The sequence below is a fragment of the Gymnodraco acuticeps genome, unplaced genomic scaffold (genome assembly GCF_902827175.1).
Source record: "Gymnodraco acuticeps unplaced genomic scaffold, fGymAcu1.1, whole genome shotgun sequence".
Lineage (NCBI taxonomy): Eukaryota > Metazoa > Chordata > Actinopteri > Perciformes > Bathydraconidae > Gymnodraco > Gymnodraco acuticeps.
The window spans coordinates 82,552-107,690 of record NW_022991720.1 but is presented as its reverse complement, the minus strand read 5'-3'; the positions used below and the strand labels follow the sequence as shown (position 1 = coordinate 107,690).

The window sequence follows — 25,139 nt, the reverse complement described above, 5'->3', positions numbered from 1 at the left end:
CACTGTCTCCGGACTCTGAGCAAATTATACTTTTCATATGTATGATCTCTCTGTATTATATGTGAGACATCGCCACAACGCATTCGCAACGAGTCAAAATTCTCCGCTATGTCCATTGCAAACAGCGCTCTGCATGTCTGACTGTTCCACTGTGTTCCACCTGTGTGTGTCAACGCTTTGGTCCAATCACATTCAGCATCCAGTCAGCGGTTTTTTCCCCCAAACAATCTGCGAATCAGAGGCACAGTAGGGCGGGTCTTCGCGGAATGCGGGTGGGAAAAATGTGTGTGTCTCTTTCAACCTGTCTAAGTCAGAGCGAGAATTAAAACAAAAACAAAAAAAATTCAGAGCGAGAGTTAACAGCTAATCTAGTTCCATCTGTACTGTAGCTAGTAGCCTAGTTTCACCTACCAGGGTGGCAACTGACACCCTAAAAATAGGCCTTGCCACCCCAGCTGCCACCCCAGTTGGCAGCTTTGTTTTGAAAGAAAAGTTGTGGCTCATCGGACATTTATGAGAGAAAGTCTCTAATGTCCGAGTGCAAGTGAATGCAGCACAAGATGCACGTCATGTAACCCCTCCCCCGGTCCTGGCGCGAGCGTGGAAATATGATTTGGCGGCGATTTCATTTTTAACTGGACGGCGCAAAACGAGAAGCATTCGGACCCAAGCGCTGAAGGAATGAGGTATTTGCGGTCTGACAGAGAAGAGACTGTCAGTTTGTCTGTACTCAGCATTGAATCAAAACGCACTAAAGCTGTTGATCTTAATACGTTTGTGAGGCGTTTTGCTGAACAAGATGGTAATCGCCGCATTCAGCTGTAATAGACATGCCAACTTGATGCTCTGCTCACGGATGAGCATACACAACTATTAAGATGATGACCTTACGTGTGTAAATATATTGTTTTCTTTGAGGGGGTCTGCCCCCAAAAAACTGTTTTAAGTCCTGAGAAAGTCAAATAAGACGGTGTTTAAAACTACACTGCCCAGACAAAAAAAAGTAACCACTTTGATGTAACTAGGCCAGTAGGTAAGGACCTTCCACTGGATAATAACTGCAGTATAAAAGAATGCATGACTGAAGTGATGGAGACCATGTTGAAGGCAAACACAAAGAGGAAATAACAGGTCAAATCAAGCAAATCCCCCTCTCAGATTCCACAGCAACCAGAAGAACATAAATACTGGCTGGTGATTTGATTCATCAGCTTTGTGATGGAATAGAAAATGCACAGTGCATTTCCTTAGCTGTGGGTGAGTCCACTGACACCACTGACAATGCTCAGTTGCTGGTGTTTGTGAGTTTTTATGATGAGGCAAAGGGGGAGTTTGTTGAAGATGTGTTGGGCCTGACGAACCTCAGTGGACACACAAGGGGGCATACATTTATAAAGCAATAATGGGAATGCTGAATGAAAGAGGGTGCAGCTGCCTTTATTCATAACTGTGCAGCTCTTACACTGCGACTCTGAGGGGTCAAGCACAGACACAATAACAATGAAAACTGCTGCATACAGAGACTTTTTGTTTTTGCAACCTCGTGTTAAGAATCTTGTTGCAATTGTTTAAAAGTTTGAATGACCGTAATAAACGGACCTTTGTCTTATTGAAACATTTATTTTGGACCTTTAAGATTTGTATTTGAGTACCCCTGCTGTAGAGGATTCCCTCTCCCACTTCAGGGTCGCTCAGGCAGCCTCGGAGGATGTGGATGCACTGGATCCTCCACACCTTTAACATTGAGTCTTTGAAAAGGAGCAAATCATTGGCATCCTTTGCCATGTAATAGTGATGGAGGACGTCTTCCACTCTTTGCAGCAGTTCCATTGGCTGTGGCACCTTTGTCCTGCAGTGCTCTCTTATGTGCTGCTTTGTGGGGTTAGCAGGAGAAATTCTGCAGAACGTGTACGCCTCCTTCAGCTTCTGGAGATCGCTGTGGTCCACCACAACGAACGCTGCTGAGAGGAACTGGCAGAAGGAGCTGTACAACGAATGATGCTCGGAGACACACTCCCTGGTAAACCGCCGCATACAATGAAACAAGTCCAACTTGACAATAATGTCTTTGTTAAACTTGTTCCTTGATGCGCAAATGTTCTTGAGATTTCCAGAGGTGGCCTCTGCCAGGATAGCATCTGTGGTCCTCCAGCTGTCCCACAAGTGCTCCTGAGCCCCAGGTTGAAGGACCTTGAAGGCAGCGCAGCAGTCCCTAAAGCATTACAAATAAATGTCATTACAGCTGAAAACCTTGTACAATATCTTCGTACAAAATTAGTGTAATAATTAACTGTAATTATTCATGTGTATTATATTTATGAAGAGTCAGATTACAGAATTAAATGCAGAATTAAAAAAACAACAACAAAAAAAAAGAATCAACTGTTTTCAATTTAAACTTGTTGTTTATACCTGTCCACCCACTGGTAGCGTGCCTTCTCCACTCCAGCCACAGTGTAGCGTTGAGACAGACCCTCATACAACGGGTTAAGGGACCTATCACACTCTGACTGCAGCATCACCCAGCTCAGGATCATCCAGTTCTCATTCATGATGGCATAGGAAGACATGGTGCCAGACGACAGCACAACCTTCCTAGCCACTCTGCGAGTGTGATCAGACCTCAGGGCCTGTCCAAAGGTCCCCTGAAGCAGCAGAGTAAGGAGCTCCTCCTGCCGCTGATACTCACGGACCAGGCACTCCACCAGGTAGTGGGAAGAGACAGAAACTCCACACCAGCCATCACCGTCCGAGTATCCACCAAATGCAGCCGGAGTATCTTCCTGTCTGAGGAACCCAGTGATGGTCCTTTGGCCGTAGACTCCTGCCTCAGCATCCCTGACATTCTGCACACACAGCAGGTAGGCCAGGTGAGCTCTCTCATATTTGAGATTGAGCGCCTCCGTCAGCTGCTTGGACATGTCCTCTGGGGATCTGCCGCTGCGCCTCATCTCATCCAGTACAGATTTGCAGACGGCCTTTTTGTGCGTCAGGAAGGCCGGCACGATGTTGCTGATGCGCTGGGGTAGCTTCTCCAGCCACTGGGGCTTGTCAGCATGCCAGTACTTTTTGCAGACCTTGCAGGTGAGTCGCGAAGCTAAAATATAGTACTGGCTGCTTGTCCCAAGGATGACTCTTGGCCTTCCAATGCCAGAAGAAACTACCTGAGGGTTCGGACAACCATAGAGACAGGGCAAGACAAAGTTGTTTCTCACCCTCTCCATGATCGCGTGCTCTGGCTTCCAAATAAAATATGGATGAAGCTGATAGTACTTGGGTGAAGGCAGGTCAGAGATTGAGTCTATGAGCTCAGGCTGAGGCGGATAACGCCACAGGGACAACATGTTCATTAGGTGTCTCACTGGACGTGAACCTGGCCACAGACCCAATGTTTCCAACTCAGTCTTCATCCAAATCTGCTGCTGGTGCGAGCAGTTCCAGTGGGCAACATCCTCACTATAGCCCGGAACAGAGGCTGCAGGCTGGTGTGGTGCTGCTAAGGGGACAGGAGGCACTGGGCAAGTCAGAGCTGTAAAACACAGTAAAACACACAGTTACATCAGATCAAATTGAATAAAGCTCTATATAAATGACTGCTATAATACAGTGTCACCGATATTCATACCTTCATCGAGGACAGTGTCTCCCTGCGCTTCCACAGGGGCTATATTATGTGGGGATGAATCTGGGAGGATGAGATACAAACAGGCAAGTGACGTATACACATTATCGAAATTAAGAAGCAGCATTTAAGAAGTTGTGAAAAATGAAAACAGAGACGATGATATCATTACTTAACTTTACCTAAAACGTGAGCACTCTACTGTATGACACCGTGACAATGTGATTTGTCAGAATGAAATGTAAGTTTCTGCGAGATACACTGGTAGTATAAGAAGAACACATACTTTGTCTCAACACATTTGGCACCTGCTCTTCTATCCCGAGCTTTGGGGCAATGGCGAGCAGCTGAGGAGGGACCGGCAGCGGTGCCTTCACTGTGGCTGAAGGATGAAAGGCGGAAACAAACATGAGGGTATATATACATAATATGTATGAAAAAGATTCAAGATGGATCCAAGTGAGGAGTATAAAAACCCAATAACCTTTCAGGGGAGCAGGTCCATCGGGTCTGGACACAGTGGCAGTTGGATAAGTCCTGTGGGCTGTAGAAACAATCCTGTGTCACTTTCCTCAAGTGTTAAGTTGTTTCAAGCTTCACAATCTGTCTTTACCTGTCGTCTCTTTAGCAGAATGAAAATACCCTGTTGTATTAACTTGTGAATCCCAATTATTTGAAATAGAAAAACATAATGTCTATATGTGTTTGGAAACAGGTAAAGCAGAGAAACAGTATACATATATAGCAAGCACATCTTTCATTCAAAGGTGTGGCATGATATCTTAGAGGGTAAGAAGCTAGGTGTTCTAAGCCACTGCAATATTTAAAATGCCAAATCCTTGTATGACAGTCTAAAAAAAAGCATGCAAAAACGGAAAAACACTTACCATCATTGCTGACATGTTAATTCCTTCAGTTAGTTGGAGAACAGAATAACACAAGCATCAGAACAGACCAGAACTCGGCCAAAAGAACAAACTAGTTGAGAATAATAATGTCAGGGAAAATCTGTTGGAAACAGTTAACCCTCCACACTGCTAGATAAAAACCTGTTGGTGTGGACACAGCCGGGGCTCTGGAGACTGCTGCTGGTGGCCCTATAAGCACAGGGGACCAATGAACAAAGTTTTAACATGTACAGTAAGTTTATATAATCACTGTGTATCTAACTGGATCCACCTACTTCGTTCAGTGTAGAGTTTTGAAGGAGACAGATTCAACATCGCCCTCTCCAGCTCCTCGTCCTCCTCCATCACTAGGAGATTAAACAATAACATGTATTATGTCAATGTCATGTTCACCTTAAAGCAGTATTTGCATATTACTGTGAGCTGACCTGGAGTGCTGGATGTCAGAGTGGAGGTAGCTGATGCAATGCAGCCTTCAGCCGGTGGTGGACAGGACTCAGCCCTCTGCTGCTTGAGGATATACTGCTGAAGGTTGTACATCTTGCTGTTAGTGATGCACTTCACTCCTAAAACAAAGGCAGCATAACCATCAGACCTGCTATCCCAGATCTGCTTCCAGGTGTCTTTGGCTCTGGCTCCAAAGCCGACAGTATGTTCCCCCTCTGACGCCACTGGTGGGGCAGGCTTCCTGGAGCACAGGTACTTCCTCAGATCCTCAATTTCCTGGAAGCTCCTGGCGTAGTCCAGAAACGACAGCAGGCTGTCCTTGCTAGGCCCTTGGGGGTTGAAGGTCCCACCTCTCTCCTCCTCGTCCACCTTGTCCATCAAGTAGAGGGTGTAGCCGACGTCATTCTCTAGGAGCCACCTGTACAGTTTCCCCTTATATTTTCCGAACTGTAGCACGTACTCCCCCATCACCTCGAGTCGGTCGGATACATCCCCTCCCCTCTGAAGGACCTCAGTGAGAGCATTTGTCCTCACATGCTCATGCTTCTGAGCGGCAGACTTGTCCTGAAGGGAAGGATTTTTTTTAATTATCATACCCTCCTCTGAAGGGTCCTGTCTCAGGTGGCCAGATGGACCCTTCCTGAAAGACACTCTCATCTTTCCTGGGAAGAATATGGTTTTCTTCATTATCTCCTGCACACAGCAAAACACAATGCAAAATATATATTAAGAAGTGCACAAATCATCATATGTTATATTAGCAGAGTTATTCATTTCATTCATTCACGTTAACCAGGATTTGTATAGGTAACACATGTTATATTACATGATCAGACAGGCAGACAAACAAACAAACAGAGGGGCAGGTGGGCAGGAAGATTGATTATGTATTGCCCTGTCAATGTGAGTGAACTCACTTTATTTCATGTTTACATTCATTGGGATTTGTAATGACTAGGTAACAACTTTTCTATTACATGAATAGACAGACTGAAAAGCAGATGGGTAACATCTTTAGCCATAAAATAATAACAAAAGTATAATAGAAGATAGCAAAACAAAAGTTTTAAGACTGAATACTGTAGTATTTACCCGATTAAAATGTACCGTAGTAAGTAGAGCTGCAGCAATGAAAAGAGTCAAATTATGCAGTATTTTGGATCAGTGTTAACAAGATACACCTGTAAAACACATTTGACAGCTATTTTGCCATGTGTAATGAGTAATAAATCAGCTGCTGTTAACGCTGACATTTACTGTAAATACATGACGATAGCGTTAGCTAACAAAAGTTACAGTACTTCAGCGCTAACAACACACAGAGTTAAACACAAACTAACAACTAACAACTATTGCAAAAACAGTGTAACAATATCATAAGTGTTAATTCAGTGGTAGAAAAATAAGCCCCACTTACGTTTGATAAGTTTAACGTGATGTTAGAACTAGAAGTCGAATTGTGTCGCTAATGTCGTCTCTCTATCTGTAAGATGCTGCTGCTGTTGCTCCGTCTCTCTCACTCTGTCACTGGAAACGGGGTCACCTTACTTCTACCAAAAGAATGCAACAGCGCCCCCAATTTATCACTTGTGGCCAGAAATATATTGCAGTCACAGTGTAAGAACTACCATAGAGAATGAATGGTAAAAGTTAAGAGAGTTAGTCCTTACTATACCCGGTCCCCGCGCGAAAGGTCCTGGGTTCAATCCCCAGTGGAACCTGATGTCTGTCTTGTTGTTCCCTGGGTCTTATTTCAGGTAAAATGAATCAAGATTGCGCCTTAAAAAAATGGAAAACCATGTTCATAACCTTACCCTGACCTTGCATCAATGTAACCCACAAACTCTTACAATTGTTAGTAAAAACGTGACAGAGGTTCCATAGTGTAGTGGTTATCACGTCTGCTTTACACGCAGAAGGTCCTGGGTTCAATCCCCAGTGGAACCAGCCTTTGGTCTTATAGCATCCGGTCAATCGTCAAGTCAATAAGTGTGGGTTTGTTCCAAGAACCAGTGGAAATCACAAGTATTTCCTAATTAATCATTACCAACTGTAAATAAAGAAAATGTCAAAATAAACATTGACTAGAATGAAAACAATGCTTGAACTAAATAACAATGAAACCTAACATCAGTCTCTGTACATCCACTGTGACTTATGTGACCAAAACACCAACATATTTGAGAGAATGACATGAATGATGCAATTAATGTAGTAGTCATCATGTCATGCTTCACACACAGAAGGTTCTGGGTTCAATCCCCAGAAGTACTGCATGTCTAATATTTATTTTGAGACTGTGAATGCGGCTTTTTAACTCCTGAACTATATTCAGAACCATGTTTATATTGCAAATAGTTGAATTACATTCTCACAGGGGTTCCATAGTGTAGTAGTCATCACGTCTGCTTTACACGCAGAAGGTCCTGGGTTCAATCCCCAGTGGAACCAAAGCTTTATTGTATTGGCTGCCATCACTAGTAGTATTTTATGCTAGTCATTTATATTCTATCATGTGTTAAAGATTCGATTAGGTAATGTATTATTACAGAGGTTCCATAGTGTAGTGGTTATCACGTCTGCTTTACACGCAGAAGGTCCTTGGTTCAATCCCCAGTGGAACCAGACTTTGGTCTTATAGCATCCGGTCAATCGTCAAGTCAATAAGTGTGGGTTTGTTCCAGGAACCAGTGGAAATCAAAAGTATTTCCTAATTAATCATTACCAACTGTAAATAGAGAAAATGTCAAAATAAACATTGACTAGATTGAAAACAATGCTTGAACTAAATAACAATGAAAGCTAACATCAGTCTCTGTACATCCACTGTGACTTATGTGACCAACACACCAACATATTTGAGTGAATGACATGAATGATGCAATTAATGTAATTGTCATCATGTCATACTTCACACACAGAAGGTTCTGGGTTCTATCCCCAGAAGTACTGCATATCTAACATTTATTTTGAGACTGTGAATGCGGCTTTTTAACTCCTGAACTATATTCAGAACCATGTTTATATTGCAATTAGTTGAATTACATTCTCACAGGGGTTCCATAGTGTAGTAGTCATCAAGTCTGCTTTACACGCAGAAGTTCCTGGGTTCAATCCCCAGAGGAACCAAACTTTATCCTCACCTGACCTCACTGGTACTATTTTTAAAGTTTTTCATAAATATTCTACCATGTCTTGGATATTTGATTAGCAATTTAAATGTCACAGAGGTTCCATATAGTAGTCATCAAGTCTGCTTTACACGCAGAAGGTCCTGGGTTCAATCTCCAGTGGAACCAAAGCTTTATTGTATTGGCTGCCATCACTAGTAGTATTTTATGCTAGTCATTTATATTCTATCATGTGTTAAAGGTTTGATTAGGTAATGTATTATTACAGAGGTTCCATAGTGTAGTGGTTATCACGTCTCCTTTACACGCAGAAGGTCTTGGGTTCAATCCCCAGTGGAACCTGACGTCTGTCTTGTTGTTCCCTGGGTCTTAATTCAGGTAAAATGAATCAAGATTGCGCCTTAAAAAATGGAAAACCAGATTCATAACCTTACCCTGACCTTGCATCAATGTAACCCACAAACTCTTACAATTGTTAGTAAAAAATAAACTTCGGTGAGATCCAGATACATGTACATTAACTTAAAAAGTCTACGTGACAGAGGTTCCATAGTGTAGTGGTTATCACGTCTGCTTTACACGCAGAAGGTCCTGGGTTCAATCCCCAGTGGAACCAGACTTTGGTCTTATAGCATCCGGTCAATCGTCAAGTCAATAAGTGTGGGTTTGTTCCAAGAACCAGTGGAAATCACAAGTCTTTCCTAATTAATCATTACCAACTGTAAATAGAGAAAATGTAAAAAAATAAACATTGACTAGATTGAAAACAATGCTTGAACTAAATAACAATGAAACCTAACATCAGTCTCTGTACATCCACTGTGACTTATGTGACCAACACACCAACATATTTGAGAGAATGACATGAATGATGCAATTAATGTAGTAGTCATCATGTCATGCTTCACACACAGAAGGTTCTGGGTTAAATCCCCAGAAGTACTGTATGTCTAATATTTCTTTTGAGACTGTGAATGCGGCTTTTTAACTCCTGAACTATATTCAGAACCATGTTTATATTGCAATTAGTTGAATTACATTCTCACAGGGGTTTCATAGTGTAGTAGTTATCATGTCTGCTTTACACGCAGAAGGTCCTGGGTTCAATCCCCAGAGGAACCAAACTTTATCCTCACCTGACCTCACTGGTAGTATTCTATGCTAGTCATTTATATTCTATCATGTGTTAAAGGTTTGATTAGGAAATGTATTATTACAGAGGTTCCATAGTGTAGTGGTTATCACGTCTGCTTTACACGCAGAAGGTCCTGGGTTCAATCCCCAGTGGAATCTGACGTCTGTCTTGTTGTTCCCTTGGTCTTATTTCAGGTCAAATTAATCAAGTTTGCGCCTTTAAAAAATGGAAAACCATGTTCATAACCTTACCTTGACCTTGCATCAATGTAACCCACAAACTCTTACAATTGTTAGTAAAAAATAAACTTTGGTGAGATCCAGATACATGTACATTAACTTAAAAAGTCTACATGACAGAGGTTCCATAGTGTAGTGGTTATCACGTCTGCTTTACACGCAGAAGGTCCTGGGTTCAATCCCCAGTAGAACCAGCCTTTGGTCTTATACCATCCGGTCAATCGTCAAGTCAATAAGTGTGGGTTTGTTCCAAGAACCAGTGGAAATCACAAGTCTTTCCTAATTAATCATTACCAACTGTAAATAGAGAAAATGTCAAAATAAACATTGACTAGATTGAAAACAATGCTTGAACTAAATAACAATGAAACCTAACATCATTCTCTGTACATCCACTGTGACTGATGTGACCAACACACCAACATATTTGAGAGAATGAGATGAATGATGCAATTAATGTAGTAGTCATCATGTCATGCTTCACACAGAAGGTTCTGGGTTCAATCTCCTGGGGGGTATACTACGAAGCAGGATTTTCTCTTAGCGGCTAAATTCAGGGAAAACTCCGGCTTTCCGGTCCTACGAAGCTGGTTCTCTTTTTAGCAGGCTAGATCTCCATGGTAACTTATGCTCAGCGGCTAACCTGGTCGGGACCAGGTTAGGTTGCAGGCTAAGAGCTCAACTCAGTGAAAGCACTGCCTGCTGACCAATCAGAGCTCAGTGTGCGGAGTTTAAAGCGATCAAGTCATATTACAGGAGAAAGGAAATACAGAAAAGCTACCGTCGCAGGAAAGACGGCCGGCAACAATCACCGACTGTGTGAACGTGAACATTAATAGAATATCACCTCCGTCTTCAGAGCAATCTGACTATTATAACATTAGCGTTAAGAACACTTACCACATATCTGCCACAACATAAGTAACCGGATCAGAGTAACATTAAGTAGCCTACAGTCCACGGTATATCATTTCATAATGTATCATATATTTTCTTATCTGAGTCAGCTGAGCCGTATCTGGCCGTGCAACACTCACAGTGTCACAGACTGTATGCAGAAGTATTATTTTAAGCAACACAGTAAGTTGACGAAACACTCGAGACAAATGTAATTAAAGTCAAATCATGTTTTAGACGGGGCAGTGATATCATAAACCTGTTAATGTACGCATTCAAACACTTTTTCTTTTGCCAGCTGTATTCACCTTGCAGGTGCAGCTCTGTGGCTTTGATCCTGGATCAAGTGTTTAAGTCATGGATGTTTAAAGTTTAACTTCTTCATTTTTGACTAGTATTAAAGTTCACTTTTCATTCAGGAAGTATGACGCTGCGCTGTCAGTACGCTTCTCCATGTCTGTGATTGGTCGAATGCTCCAGATACCACTCCTCTCATGTGAACGCGCATCTAACTAGATAGGAAACGGCTGGCTTGAGCGATCCACTTGATAACCAGCGTCGTAGTACCGTTTAGCGAGAGCGCGTATGTTTTGGATTAGGCCAACCGGCTAACTCAATCATATCCAAGTTATGTTGAACCAGCTTAGTAGTACAGGCCCCAGAAGTACTGTATGTCTAATATTTATTTTGAGACTTTGAATGCGGCTTTTTAACTCCTGAACTATATTCAGAACCATGTTTATATTGCAAATAGTTAAATTACATTCTCACAGGGGTTCCATAGTGTAGTGGTTATCACGTCTGCTTTACACGCAGAAGGTCCTGGGTTCAATCCCCAGTGGAACCAGACTTTGGTCTTATAGCATCCGGTCAATCGTCGAGTCAATAAGTGTGGGTTTGTTCCAAGAACCAGTGGAAATCACAAGTCTTTCCTAATTAATCATTACCAACTGTAAATAGAGAAAATGTCAAAATAAACATTGACTAGATTGAAAACAATGCTTGAACTAAATAACAATGAAACCTAACATCAGTCTCTGTACATCCACTGTGACTTTTGTGACCAACACACCAACATATTTGAGAGAATGACATGAATGATGCAATTAATGTAGTAGTCATCATGTCATGCTTCATACAGAAGGTTCTGGGTTCAATCTCCTGGGGGGTATACTACGAAGCAGGATTTTCTCTTAGCGGCTAAATTCAGGGAAAACTCCGGCTTTCCGGTCCTACGAAGCTGGTTCTCTTTTTAGCGGGCTAGATCTCCATGGTAACTTATGCTCAGCGGCTAACCTGGTCGGGACCAGGTTAGGTTGCAGGCTAAGAGCTCAACTCAGTGAAAGCACCGCCTGCTGACCAATCAGAGCTCAGTGTGTGGAGTTTAAAGCGATCAAGTCATATTACAGGAGAAAGGAAATACAGAAAAGCTACCGTCGCAGGAAAGACGGCCGGCAACAATCACCGACTGTGTGAACGTGAACATGAATAGAATATCACCTCCATCTTCAGAGCAATCTGACTATTATAACATTAGCGTTAAGAACACTTACCACATATCTGCCACAACATAAGTAACCGGATCAGAGTAACATTAAGTAGCCTACAGTCCACGGTATATCATTTCATAATGTATCATATATTTTCACAATGCTTGAACTAAATAACAATGAACCCCAGCATTTTGTAAACGGAGGAGCTACAAAAATGGCTACTTCTAAGAAAAGCACACCGTGGTCGACCGAGGAGGTGACGACGTTCCTACATCTCATTGGGGATGATCAAATCCAGCGGGAGCTCGACGGAACAACTCGAAATGTGAAAAAAAACAAAGCCGATCGCCCCGCCTACACTGCGTTGCTACCCCAGGTCCTAAACTGTAATGGAAATGCGCCACGGCCTGGGCCGGCCAGCGAGGCAGCCCGAGGCCAGAGCGAGGACGCTTAGGGACGCTTAAACGGGGCTACCCCGCTGCAGTGGAAACGCGCCATTAGAAACCGGCTGAGGGGCCTGTGTCTGCCAGAGTCAGCTCAGGCCCCCCGGTGGTTGTATCAGCTTATGCTGATGATGTCAGTGTTTTTGTCCAGGGTCAGCGAGATATCCAGGAGCTACAGGACAGTTTAGCTTTGTATAGGAAGGCTGCTTCAGCCAAAGTTAACTGGGAGAAGAGTGAGGCAGTTTTGGTAGGTCAGTGGAGTCTAGAAAGTAGGCCCAGTCTTCCTGGTAACCTTAGCTGGGGAAACAAGGGTTTAAAGGTCCTGAGAGTGGTTGGGGTCTGAGGACATGGTGGCACAGAACTGGGAGGGTTTGCTGGGAAAGGTGCATGCAAAATTAGCCAAATGGAAATGGCTGCTACCCCAGCTGTCCTACAGGGGAAGAGTTCTTGTAGCCAACAATCTGGTTGCCTCGTCTCTGTGGCACAGACTCCAGGTGTTAACCCCACCGCCGGGCCTCATGAAACAACTGCAGCGGCTCCTCGTGGATTTCTTCTGGTCGGGGCATCACTGGGTGCCAGCATCGGTCCTGTACCTGCCTGTGGCGGAGGGGGGCCAGGGCCTCGTGGACATTACTGCAAGGACTGCTGCTTTTAGACTGCAGGCAGCTCAGCGGCTGCTGTATGGTGCCTCTCCCTGCTGGCTGGCTATGGCCCGGCTGTTGCTCTGGAGGGCAGGGGGCTTTGGTTTTGATAAACACCTGTTTCTGCTGAAGGCCCCTGCGTACAAGATAACTGGACTTACACCTTTTTACTGCTCAGTCATCAATGCCTGGAAGATTCTGAGTTTTACCAGACCACCCGACCCCCGGCCTGGGATGTGGCTGTTTGAGGAGCCACTGTTTGACACTGGTTTTTTTTCTGGAACCCTTTTCTCTTCAGCCACCCTAAAAAATGCGTTCATTGAAGCGGGAGTGGTAAAACTTGGCCATTTGACGGGGGTCTCCACAGACAAACTGGCTGAGGTGACGGGCATTCGATCAACCCGAGTTCTGGAGAACTTGGTAGATGAGGTGTGGCAGTCGCTGTCGCCATCCCACCGGACTTTTGCTCTGGATGCAGATCTGGCTGACCAGTGGAGAAAGGGACATGAGTATGTCTTTCCTGCCTTGAGTGTGGGTCCTGCAGTGGGGGAATGGAGAGAGGAGGATGGTCTCCTGCTATCACTGGGGACTCTAACACCTGCAAAGTTCAGCGCCTGCTATGGGAAAGAAGCTATACCTTAGCTGTGTAAAGGTGTTAAACCTCAGCTCGCTCGCAGGCGTCAGAGAGTCGAGGTGGACGGATGTGTTTGGCTTGGGCTCTTCCCCTCAGGGCAGCTGGCGGATCCTGTATAAATCTCCGGTTGAGAAAAGGATGGCTGACATCCAATGGAGAATTATACACGGTGCAATGAGCTCTGTATTTGTTAGTGGCTATTGCACCAGGTGTTAGAGTTCTAACATACACTGTCCGTTCTGTTTTATGGCAGAAACATTGGAGCATTTAGTCGTGTCCTGTCCCAGATTGGCTGGTCTTAAAAAAATGTTACAGGGGTGGGTGGAAGGGTTCGGGGAGGTTTTCTCCATACCACTTTTTGTCCATGGCCCCAAATACATCCTGAAAAAGAAGGAAACCCTACTATTGATGAATTTCTTGTTTGCTAATGCAAAATTAGCAATCTGGAAAAGTAGGAAGAACCAAGTTGCTGGAGTGGGATGGACGGATGCAGTGCTCTGTCTGAGGGGGCTGGTGGCAGCGCGTCTGAGGGTGGAGCATGCGTACTACACGCTGATCAATCATCTGCAGGGGTTTCTGGATGTGTGGGCTGTGGGGCAGGTTCTGTGCTCGCTGGGGGAGAAGGACTCTCTCATATTGAAGTTTTAAAGGATAGGTGTAGTTTTTGTTTTTAAAGTGTGTAAAAGAGGATGTTTTTAAATGGGTAAAACGCTTTCAAATGGGGTTTTCAAATTATATTTATTTGGTAGTCATGAAAATCTGTTTATTTATTTGTTTGATTGTGTAATGTATTAGGTTATGTTCCGACTCTTTTGCAGGGTGGGTGTATGTTTAAAACAAATGCAAATAAAATGTGTTTTAAAAATCAAATCTTCTTGTTTTCAGCTCCCCGATGAGCGGCGCTAAAATGACTTTGGCGGCGGCTGCTAATGCGCTGTAATTGGTACGAGGAGCGCTTCGCTCTGAACAATTATAAAATGCAGTAGCTGAGACTCTGAGGAGACTCTCCATCTTTGTTAAATTGTATATCTTACATAGCTTTAAAACACTTTCAGACTCATTGAAGCTGCAGAGAGAAGTTTTCTTGAAAGCTAAGGTTGTACCTGCTGGAGCCTCTCTGTTGTTGGTTAAGACAAAAAGGAACCAGTGTCTGATCTTATACTCTGCAGTCAGGCATGCAGAAACCATTCATCTTCCATATAATATCAATGTAGATAGTGCATGTATGGTGTTGAACCTAGCTCTGAATCAGTAAAGACAATGAGAAACAATACAAGTTCCAAATGTCATGCTTCCTCTAACAATGGTTATTAAATATGTAAAAAACAGTAAAAAGAGATCTTTGGACAAAGTATTGCATATTTGCAGAGTGAAGATTCACTTTTCAAAAGCATTAAAAAAAGACACATGGTTGTACCAGACTCCCTCTGCAGCTATGATATTTGTTTCCAACTCCTTGCACAGTCACAAAGATGCATAACAAAAGCAGACAGCGGATTAAAAAATGCATGAGCGGGGAGTGAGTGGAGAGTATGTGCGAGTGAGTGTGTGTGGAGTGAGGCTCTGCTGGGAGACGCAGTAAAAGCATGGTGTTTGGATTAACTGGAGCTCAGCTTGAGACTCTTGTCGTTGCTTCAGTTTCCTCGAGGCTACACTCGTTGTGAGCCAATGTTTTGTCCCTCCATCCATCAGCGCCCTGAGGGATCCGTCACCACGTCGTTCTGTTGCGCCTCGTTAGCGCCTCCTTTCTAACCCCAGCCCTGCAGAGAGCATCCTCTCGTCCCTCATGTGTCTCTTATGTGTCTCCCTATGTCGCTGCTCAGCTCCATGGATGAATTATGGAGGAGAGGCTGAGTGCATGCTCAATGTTTGATTAGATTAAAGAAGGAACTGAGGCCAGATCAGGAGAGTCCTTCCAGGAAATAGTCATGCTAACAGTTGGCTTTAAGCTAAATGCTAAAGTCAGATATTTAGCAGATTTAGGTTTATGTTTCCGGCTATTCTCATCCACTGTTTGTAACCTATTAAAGATAATTCACTCTAATTTGTGTATATATCCCAAACACAAATACATTTCAATTCAACGTAATTGGGTACAAGTACAAAGAACTAGAAAGACGGTGTAGGGTCTAAAAAAGGCGTACCTTAATCCACAATCAATTGTTCGTTTCCCGTATGCAATGTAAGCATGCTAGCAATGACTGTGCTAACATTATGATGTTTACCAGGTTTAGGCAAATCAGGCTATTCTCATGCACTGTTTGTAGGTAATGCACTTTAATTTGTGTTTATATCCAAAACAAATACATTTATATTCAACGTAATTGGGAACAAGGAAGTACAAAGAGCTACAAGGACGGTGTAGGCATAAATTGGGGTGAATGCATGTCTAATAAAGGCGTACCTTCTCCCACAATCAATTGTCCGTGTCCCGTATGAAACCATCATTTGCTTATTTATGACGTAGCTTCCACACTTAAATCAAGCCAGTCTTTTCCTAAACCTAACCAAGTTGATTCCTGTGAAAACTTAACTTCAAAAGGCTGGAAATTCACACGAGACTGCACATATCCATATTTGCTAAAAAAACTGCATTTGGGGAAATTTTTTAATGAGAATTTACCTTTAATTTGTGATCAAATACCAACAAAGTTAGACATTCATCGGCCTCAGCAAATATAAATGATGACGTTTACATAAATACATCATACAATGGTTTGAGAGATATCTTGGGAAAAAGGTATTCCAATTTTTTTTATCAATAAAGTATAAAAACTCCACAAAAATGAGTTTATATACACATATCTTAAAACTCTGATCTGAGTGCCCATCAAATGTTTCTGCACTTATTTCCGAAGTGAATCTGTCAGGTATGTTTTTGGACATGCTTCCTTGCCGTCAGTATGCAGACTCTTAATGTCCCTCGGAGTGAATCTCCTCGGAGAAGCGGTGAATATTTCAGCAGCGACTGCAGGTTCTGGGTCAGTGTGTCAGTGCGTGTCTGCTGTCAGACTGCAGCAACCATTCATCTTCCCATTCATTTCAATGTGGAAAGTGCATGTGTGGAGTTGGGGACTGCGGATGCTGGAAAAAAACCTTGATCTGAATCTGTAAAGACCATGAGAAGCAATAACAGTTTCAGATCTCAAGCTCCCTCTAACAATGCTCATTAAATATGTAAACATCTCAAGTAAGAAGAGATTTAGGGCATACAGCATTGCATATTTGCTGAGTGAAGCTTCCATTGAAATTAAATCCCAGAGTCTTTCTAAATGACTGCAGCCTTGTTTTAAAGCATTACAAAAGACTCATGGTTTTACCAGACTCCCTCTGATGCCTCCCTATGATCTTTGTTTCAAACTTCTCAAAAGTCACAAAGACGCAGACACTGACAGAGGGGGGGGGGGGAGTGGGGGGGAGATGGTGTAGCCACACTAGAGAGAAGTACACTCACATCTGCAGTGATAATAAAGCAGACGGAGGAAGACTCTGATGAAGACATAAACACATCTGCAAAATCCTAACTTTCCACTTGTGCAAAGCTAATGTCATGATGCTGCAAATCATCCACAAACAGATCAGCTGCTTAGAGACACACAACGACCACAAAGAGCTGCGATGCTTATGACAACAACGGACAAACACAAAATGACCACGCAGAGACGGACAATGACTTAGAAATGCCATGAGGAGACAACGAAAACAGAGAGTAGCTAACACTGACACGACCAAGAGGTGACGCACAGTGACCACAAGAGATGCAAAACAAACACAATCAGACACACAGCGACAAAGATTTGCACCTTGAGAGCCTTTAAAGGAGCCTATATAAATAAAATGCATTATTATTACAGCATGACACACACAACAACCACAAAGAGACTCTAACTACTAACAATGACCACAAAGAGACGCACATGGACTTACAACAACCACAGTGAGATAACAACTACCACGATGAGACGAGCAATGACCAAGAAGAGAAGCACAATAAGGACACACAATAAGGACACACAATAAGGACACACAACCATTTACAATAACCACTGACAGACAGACAAAGCCCACACAGAGACACACAACAACTTAGACGAACAAACAAAGAGACGGGCAACGACTACAAGACGTTGCGCAATGACTGCAAGAGACAACGCCTTCTGGTTCTATTACTTCATATAGGATGTGTTTCCTCACATCTCGTCTTCCTCACTTCTTCTCCTCTCTGTCAGCCGGAAGTCTTCTTCACTTCTTCTCCTCTCTGTCGGCCTGAAGTCTTCTTCACTTCTTCTCCTCTCTGTCGGCCGGAAGTCTTCTTCACTTCTTCTCCTCTCTGTCGGCCTGAAGTCTTCTTCACTTCTCTGTGTTCGGTTTCCCTCCTCCTGCAGTTGAAAAGGGCAGAACTGATGAATATGATAATCTGCCCCAGATTCCCATGATAGAGCCTCGTAGGTGCGTGTGTGTGTGTGTGTGTGTGTGTGTGTGTGTGTGTGTGTGTGTGTGTGTGTGTGTGTGTGTGTGTGTGTGTGTGTGTGTGTGTGTGTGTGTGTGTGTGTGTGTGTGTGTGTGTGTGTGTGTGGTTCAGATAAACAACAGCGTGTTTTTCTGCTGACTCTGCAGCCTCATTACATCAAACTGTTTCCAGGTCAGCTTCTTCTTTCTAACGTCAGAGGTCCAACTCGGTGTCGTGTAGCCATGCCCGCATCTCTGGTCCTACGTCGAAGAGGCTGGCTTCTGAGGGTGGTCTATATAAAGGCAGGTGGTTATTACATGTTCGGCAGTCTGTTCAGGGTCACCGTTCGATGATCAATGAAATCAACTATTTTCTATCTTCTTCTTCTTCTTCTTCTTCTTCTTCTTCTTCTGCGCTCAGCTAACAGGAAGTAGATCAGATGGGGTGCAGAGCTTTTTATCTGACACCATCAGGTTCAGAGGAGCAGATCTTATCACCTGTAGCTGAAATCATGTTTGCTGCTAATTAGCAAACGCTAGCATGCTAACACACAGGAATGAGTCAGATTCCTTTGAGCTGCAGTGGGTAAACACACATGCATTTCTTTATTGAGTAACACAATATATTGGATGACAAAATGGGAATACTTTTAGTTTACTTAATCTCCAAACATCTGCACAGCCTCACAAATTGCATTTTGCATCAGTAGCATTTACAGTTGGTGATACATTGAATGAGCTTTACTAAACAAGCTACAGGTATTCATGAAGGACGTTGCTCCTATACAGTGGCGAGCCGTGACTTTTATACCTAGACCCTCTGACCCCAACCCCTATTACGTCACAGCGTATACTTCAGCGGAATAATCAAAACAACGGCCCGGGGTGCAAAACGCATCAATGAAAGCGACCCTCTACCACACAGAACAACACCTGTAAATAACCCAATTTGTGTTCTTTGAAATTGAAAATGATATTGCATTGTGTTTGTTACTTTCGTTGCAGTTGTATGTCTTAAGTGTAATTTGGCATGCTTTTATTTTGAAGGCGAGTTTACGCTGTTGACAGGAAGTTGTTGTTGCTAGGGAAACAAGAAAAGCTTCACAGCGGGCGGAACTTGTCATAAAGTGCGCTATAATAAAACCCACCCGTGTAGAGGGACGATATGATTGGTCAATTGTACTGTCATTTGACATTACTCTCTGTTCAGTTACTATAGCTGGCCCCTCTGTGAATGTAGAGAGGGCCAGACGAGCTTCTTTCATTTAACCCTTCACATTCAAACAGAGACTGAACAGGCAGATTCGAAGGATTTATTTCTTTGGAAATTATATGTTGAATACAACTTAAATAAAGTTATTTTGCTAAAACTATTTTTTTTTAATGTTTTTTAAATATTATTTTGTAGAATATCTTAGGCCCTCAGAGGGGGCCTAGTGGGGGCTGACGGCTCGCCACTGCTCCTATATCACGAGACATACACTTAATCAAAATACTCCTTTCCTCTTTCAATGTACATTTAAATGACTAAACGCACCATTATCCATATCTAGTTAGTAGAAAACTAAATAAATATATATTCATTTTATTAAAGAAGTTCCATAATTATAATGATTCCCATATTTGACTCAATGTTTCTCACTACACGTCTGGCTCGTATAAAAAATAGTTTTAGCTAACATGAGTGTCATTTGTGTTTAATTAAAAACAATCACTACATTTTTACCATTGTACCAATTATTACAAGCGTCTGGCTGAAGACATTTCGGGGAGAAAAAATGATTTTAGATAAAATATTGTTGTAGTTGAAATGAAGATACTGAGCTTTAGCATACGAGCTAACGCTAGTAGTTAGATTTATTCTCAAAAGTTTGATGTTTATTTTTCAACATTTCCTCCTAAATCTTTACATTTCCAAATGTATTTTCATCGTTTTGAGTTTACTACCCTTTTTTCTCAATATCTTTTAGTTTAATACGACATTCTGACTTTATTTTTTTAAATGTAAACTTTATATTCTTGTTATACATCATCACTGTAATGTTCCTAATATGTCCACATCTCAAAATGTACGACACATTTCCACTTTGTATTCAAAATGAAAAAGAAAGCGCATTTTCCTCCCTCAATTTATTTATTCGTACTAAAATGCTAAAAGTTTGTCTTTATTCTCAACATATTCCCCCATCTCAATACCTCTATCCGTCCTGCAGTGGGAACATTTACGGATGAAGAACCCTCTTCTCAGCTTTCCTCATCCCTTATTCCTATGTTCCTTTCCTGCTGAAAGTTCCCTCCTGATATCACCTGGAAACAGAGACATCCCATCGTGTCCTCTGTGGCCCTCGGGGGACATTCATCTCGTCTCCATCTGCAAACAAGAGGCTCCATTCTGAGGCTCTCCTTGCTCAGGTTTTAATAAACTCTGAAGGTTGTTCCTCTTTTTAAATCAGAATAGTTCCTGGAAGGACAAACGTTTAGTCCTGTCTGTCCCCGAAGAGTCAGCTGGAGGCCAAATCACAATTTAAAAATTAAATACGATGTGAAATAAGCCAGCAGAGGAAATACACAAAAACAACGTGTCTGATGTAATAGATGTTTAAAATGTGTTTTCCCGTTGAAGAATACATTGACTGTCTGAGCACAACACACACCGACACACACCGACACACACCGACACACACCAACACACACCAACACACACCTCTGTCATCACTTTCAGTTAAGAGCATGTTGTTGTTGTGCCGTGAGTACAGGGCCGTCCCTGGCCAACATGAGGCCCCACACAAAGTTATTTGATGAGGCCCTCTGTTTTGCCGCGCCACACTAATTGCGCCGCATAAGCGCATAGGAGTGCTGCATTTTCGGCTCAGTTGAGTTCCCCTCCGCAAGGTGAGTTCCCCTCCGCAAGGTGAGTTCCCCTCCGCAAGGTGAGTTCCCCTCCGCAAGGTGAGTTCCCCTCCGCAAGGTGAGTTCCCCTCCGCAAGATGAGTTCCCCTCCGCAAGATGGGGCCCTCTCCACAAGATGGGGCCCTCTCCACAAGATGGGGCCCTCTCCGCAAGATGGGGCTCTCTCCACAAGATGGGGCCCTCTCCACAAGATGGGGCTCTCTCCACAAGATGGGGCCCTCTCCGCAAGATGGGGCCCTCTCCACAAGATGGGGCCCCACGCAGTCTGCGTGATCGGCCTGTAGGGAGGGACGGCCCTGCGTGAGTACATAGATAATATAATGGGACCCGAGGAAAAAAAAGTGTCTTCCAATTTCCTTTTTCTTGTGATTTCCTACCTATTTAGGGTTAAAAAAACATCTTGCAATTTAGACTTTTTGACTGTAGAGGACGTCGGGACCATATTAGTTTGAAAAGACAGCCAAAATTAACAGATGGACTATGTAACGTATTATGGTTATAGAGTGATATTAATACAATAATACATTCACCTTTATTTAAAACATGAATGAGTAATTGATCCGAACATTGCTGTTTATTTGGTCAATACAAAACTAGCTGGTTTTTTGGTGAATATTTCCAGATCTTCAAAGACTTTGAAGTCGATGTACTGAAAGTACCTCATTGACTCCAGTCAGCACGGGCTGTAGGGTCATCTTGACTAGTCTTATGGATGTGGTCTCCATTTGACCTGCTCACAGAAACAAAGCTTGCATTCCTGAGGCAACTCTCATGTTTCATGTTTCACTTCAAATAAAAACAACAATAAGACATACGTGGTACTCTTGGCCCACAGGGGGCCATGTCTTTCCAGCTCGTCCCTATCTGTCTCTATGTATCTATCTGTGCGCTCATGGAGCCTCCTGCATCTCCCCCCCCCCCTTCTTCTTGACTCTCTTCTATCCCAGGTGTGAAAGCCTCATCTCTCTCATCATCTGAGAGCTCAAAATCTGAATCTCCCTGAACTATCTGGTACAGAAAATGTCTGCTTCAGTTCCGTCTCCTGCAACGATATTGAGTCATAAAGTCCATGAAGTGACGTCCACTAGAATGGACATTTATAAAAGGGCTGTTATTTGAAAACTTGAATTATTTAATTGCTCTCAGAACTAATTATATAGTTCCTCACATGTTAATAAACAAGAATATATATGATTTTCATGGTAAAAATGACAATTATTCAACAATATTTGACTTCTCCTCCTGCTTCTATACAATTTTGTTTTTCGTATGCCAGCCATTTTGGATGAAAAGAAAGAGGAACTTCCCAGCATGCAATTGTAACCAATGACATATCACTGGAAAGACCAGGATGTCCTCTGTACAGTATTCTACATCAGGGATGGATAGAGTAGCTCAAAAGAGTAAAAGGAGATGCATGTTAACAACATGTCCACTACAGTGGACATTTTCAATGGGCTGGGTCCCAGGAGGATAAACCTTTTTAAATCAGGTAAACATCTCAGTAATAAGTCAACTTTTCACAAGTTGCATATGTGATGATGCACCGTTCAGCATTTCACAATAAAAGCTCCAGAAATTCAGTCAGAACACTTTGAAAGAAACTGAAAATCAATGAAATAGGAGTTTTAATATTTAATTTAAGTACAGTAATGGGTTGGCATTTAAATACACTGTGAAGAAAATATGTTTTACACACACACACACACACACACACACACACACACACACACACACACACACACACACACACACACACACACAACACACCACACACACACACACACACACAACACCACCACACACAACACATACACACACACACACACACAACACACATACACACACACACACACACACACACACACACACACACACACACCACACACACACACACACACACACACACACACACTTGTACTAAGGTGCGACTTGCTACAGTAACAGCTTCCACCTCTCCCCTGCTGTCAGTATGTTTGTGCAGCAAAACACACACACACACACACACACACACACACATAGACACACACACAAACACATACACACACACACACACACACACACACACACACACACATATGCTCGAACAGATTTTGGCCTTAGGCCCCTCCCCCTCCCCTCGTGGATGGAAGCCAAAGTTGGCTAAAATAATAGATTTAATCATTAAATAATACATTTGGATAAATATACAAAACAATAATAGATAATATAATGATGTCGTTGCACGTTAGGATATTAGAACAATGTAATACATTTAAATAGAAACTACAATTAACCAAAGAAATAAGACAAAAAATAGCTTTTCCTTCTGCTTTTGGATCCTCTCCTTCTGCACAAATGTTTAAAAATAAACCGTGTTAACACAATGATGCCAAGCACCTGACATCTTGCTGCTCAGTGATATTTACACATTTAAATGAGATAATGACATCTGTGCAAAAAACAGCCATTTCATCAAGATCAGAGCTAACATCCTCGCGCAGTCATGAGTTGTAAGTTAAGTGCGTTTAGAGGCCTGGGATATTTAATCTCAATACTTTTTTCCAATCAGATGTAAACCCTCATGTTTGTGTAACCTGAACAACCTCAGAGTGACGACCAAGAAAAGCTCTGATCTGCAGCAGCTGCTGAACCTCTTTGTGTTTCCTGCAGGTCCGTCAGCTGCTGTGAAGAAAACCCACACCTGTAAGTTCAGTTTCTGTCTCAGCTGTGTGTGTGTGTGTGTGTGTGTGTGTGTGTGTGTGTGTGTGTGTGTGTGTGTGTGTGTGTGTTGTGTGTGTGTGTGTGTGTGTGTGTGTGTGTGTGTGTGTGTGTGTGTTGGTGTGTGTGTTGGTGTGTGTGTTGGTGTGTGTGTTGGTGTGTGTTCAGTGTGGTTCAACTGGGAGATTGAACTGCTACACAGTGACTGGTGTTGGTGTTTTGGGAAAACTGCTCCTTTGCTGCTTTGAAATCCAACAAACCTGGACCTGAATCGGCTCATCGTACGGCTTCATTATCTGGAAATATGTGAAAATACCTGTAAAATGTTTAGAATAGACTAAAAAAATAAGATTTAATATGTCAGAGAATTATGTAAAAGAAAAGTAAAAGGTTCTCAGTCATTGCATGTGCAAGAGATAGTTATATTTAAATGCAAAAACACCTCTAATGAATCCAAAGGAATGCACCAATAATATATAAATAATGTTGGAAAAAATAAGCTAAATATTTCCCCAAAAATTGAAAAAGTGTTATTTCAAAAAATATTTCCAAAAAAATGAAAATAAAGAAACCGTCAGATATGTCTGCTCTCTTCTGATTGGCCGACAGCCCTGCCAGTCATAATGTGGCGTGTCCTAGAATGAGGGGCGGGGTTTAGTGGTGATGACACAGTCACATGGATCCTCATGGTGCAGAGAGCAGCCGAGGATAACAGAGCACACACACACACACACACACACACACACACACACACACACGGCTCAGTCTGGATTATAAACATGTATTTTGTGATTTCTGCCATGAAAGGTAAGAATTTAAAAATCTATTTTAATGTGTGTGTTTCAGTACACACTCATGTACTTGTGTTTATATATTTATTATTTTATTTTCTCCATTTAAGTTCTGTCATAGATGTTTTTTGTCAGAGCAGATGCTCCACTCGGTCCGCTTTCAGTGTGTGTGTGTGTGTGTGTGTGTGTGTGTGTGTGTGTGTGTGTGTGTGTGTGTGTGTGTGTGTGTGTGTGTGTGTGTGTGTGTGAGAGTGTTTGGTGGTGTTTTAGTTCCTGTGTTTAATAGGCAGCCGGAGCAGGACAATTGAACTGATCGTGTATTTCAGGATCTGTCCGTCACCCTTAGAGGAGGAAGAGGAAGAGGAAGATGTTAAATGTGAGAGGTTGAGGAAACTGAATTTGCAGGTCAGGATCCTCGTTGAGCCCTCGCTGCATCACACAGAACATGTGATGATATTTGTGAAAAAGGTCAAAAGAATGTGTAAGAAATCGAACACAAAAAGTGCAAAGAGTTGTAAAAATCTGAAAATAAGAAAGAAATAGGTCAGAGAAACATGAAGTCAGAGAACTGTCTCAAAACTCTATGAAAATATTTTCTGAAAACATGTTTTAAAAAATTCAGAAAAAACTTGGAAGAAAATGTAAAATATAAATGTCTGGAGAAATCTGGTAGAAAAACATATTCAAATAATGTCTGAG

At 42.5% G+C, this 25,139-nt stretch overlaps 2 protein-coding genes and 9 non-coding genes across 13 annotated transcripts in view; 10 read left to right on the top strand and 1 right to left on the bottom strand.

Annotated features, from left to right (window-relative positions):
- LOC117534738 (nuclear receptor ROR-alpha A-like) overlaps nucleotides 1-25,139 on the top strand; it is a 103,865-nt gene that overhangs the window by 59,043 nt on the left and 19,683 nt on the right. Inside the window, exon 1 of one of the 2 annotated variants that reach the window (XM_034198988.1) lies at nucleotides 24,357-24,456. The exons of the other annotated variant lie outside the window; for it this stretch is intronic. Within the exon in view, the coding sequence (XP_034054879.1) occupies nucleotides 24,429-24,456 (28 nt within the window). The 5' untranslated portion in view covers nucleotides 24,357-24,428. Of the gene's footprint in view, nucleotides 1-24,356; nucleotides 24,457-25,139 lie in introns of those variants that run through there. 2 annotated transcript variants of the gene reach the window in all.
- Nucleotides 3,926-6,642, bottom strand: LOC117534739. 2 transcript variants are annotated; one of them, XM_034198990.1, is made up of 7 exons: nucleotides 6,070-6,333; nucleotides 4,959-5,670; nucleotides 4,806-4,877; nucleotides 4,672-4,719; nucleotides 4,510-4,532; nucleotides 4,107-4,166; nucleotides 3,926-4,004 (listed from the first exon to the last, which is right to left on the bottom strand). In XM_034198990.1, exons 2-6 carry the CDS (start codon nucleotides 5,662-5,664, stop codon nucleotides 4,110-4,112), a joined length of 906 nt encoding a protein of 301 aa, XP_034054881.1. In that variant the 5' UTR covers nucleotides 5,665-5,670; nucleotides 6,070-6,333; the 3' UTR covers nucleotides 3,926-4,004; nucleotides 4,107-4,109. The 2 variants fall into 2 exon arrangements, with proteins under 2 accessions (XP_034054881.1, XP_034054880.1); XM_034198989.1 differs by lacking the exon at nucleotides 6,070-6,333 and adding an exon at nucleotides 6,395-6,642 and having other exon boundaries at nucleotides 3,934-4,004.
- On the top strand, nucleotides 6,852-6,924 carry trnav-uac. Its single transcript has one exon. It is a non-coding gene; the product is annotated as a tRNA-Val (tRNA).
- On the top strand, nucleotides 7,356-7,428 carry trnav-uac. Its single transcript has one exon. It is a non-coding gene; the product is annotated as a tRNA-Val (tRNA).
- trnav-uac lies at nucleotides 7,530-7,602 on the top strand. The gene has a single exon. It is a non-coding gene; the product is annotated as a tRNA-Val (tRNA).
- trnav-uac lies at nucleotides 8,378-8,450 on the top strand. The gene has a single exon. It is a non-coding gene; the product is annotated as a tRNA-Val (tRNA).
- trnav-uac lies at nucleotides 8,652-8,724 on the top strand. Its single transcript has one exon. It is a non-coding gene; the product is annotated as a tRNA-Val (tRNA).
- On the top strand, nucleotides 9,158-9,230 carry trnav-uac. Its single transcript has one exon. It is a non-coding gene; the product is annotated as a tRNA-Val (tRNA).
- On the top strand, nucleotides 9,329-9,401 carry trnav-uac. Its single transcript has one exon. It is a non-coding gene; the product is annotated as a tRNA-Val (tRNA).
- trnav-uac lies at nucleotides 9,604-9,676 on the top strand. The gene has a single exon. It is a non-coding gene; the product is annotated as a tRNA-Val (tRNA).
- On the top strand, nucleotides 11,154-11,226 carry trnav-uac. Its single transcript has one exon. It is a non-coding gene; the product is annotated as a tRNA-Val (tRNA).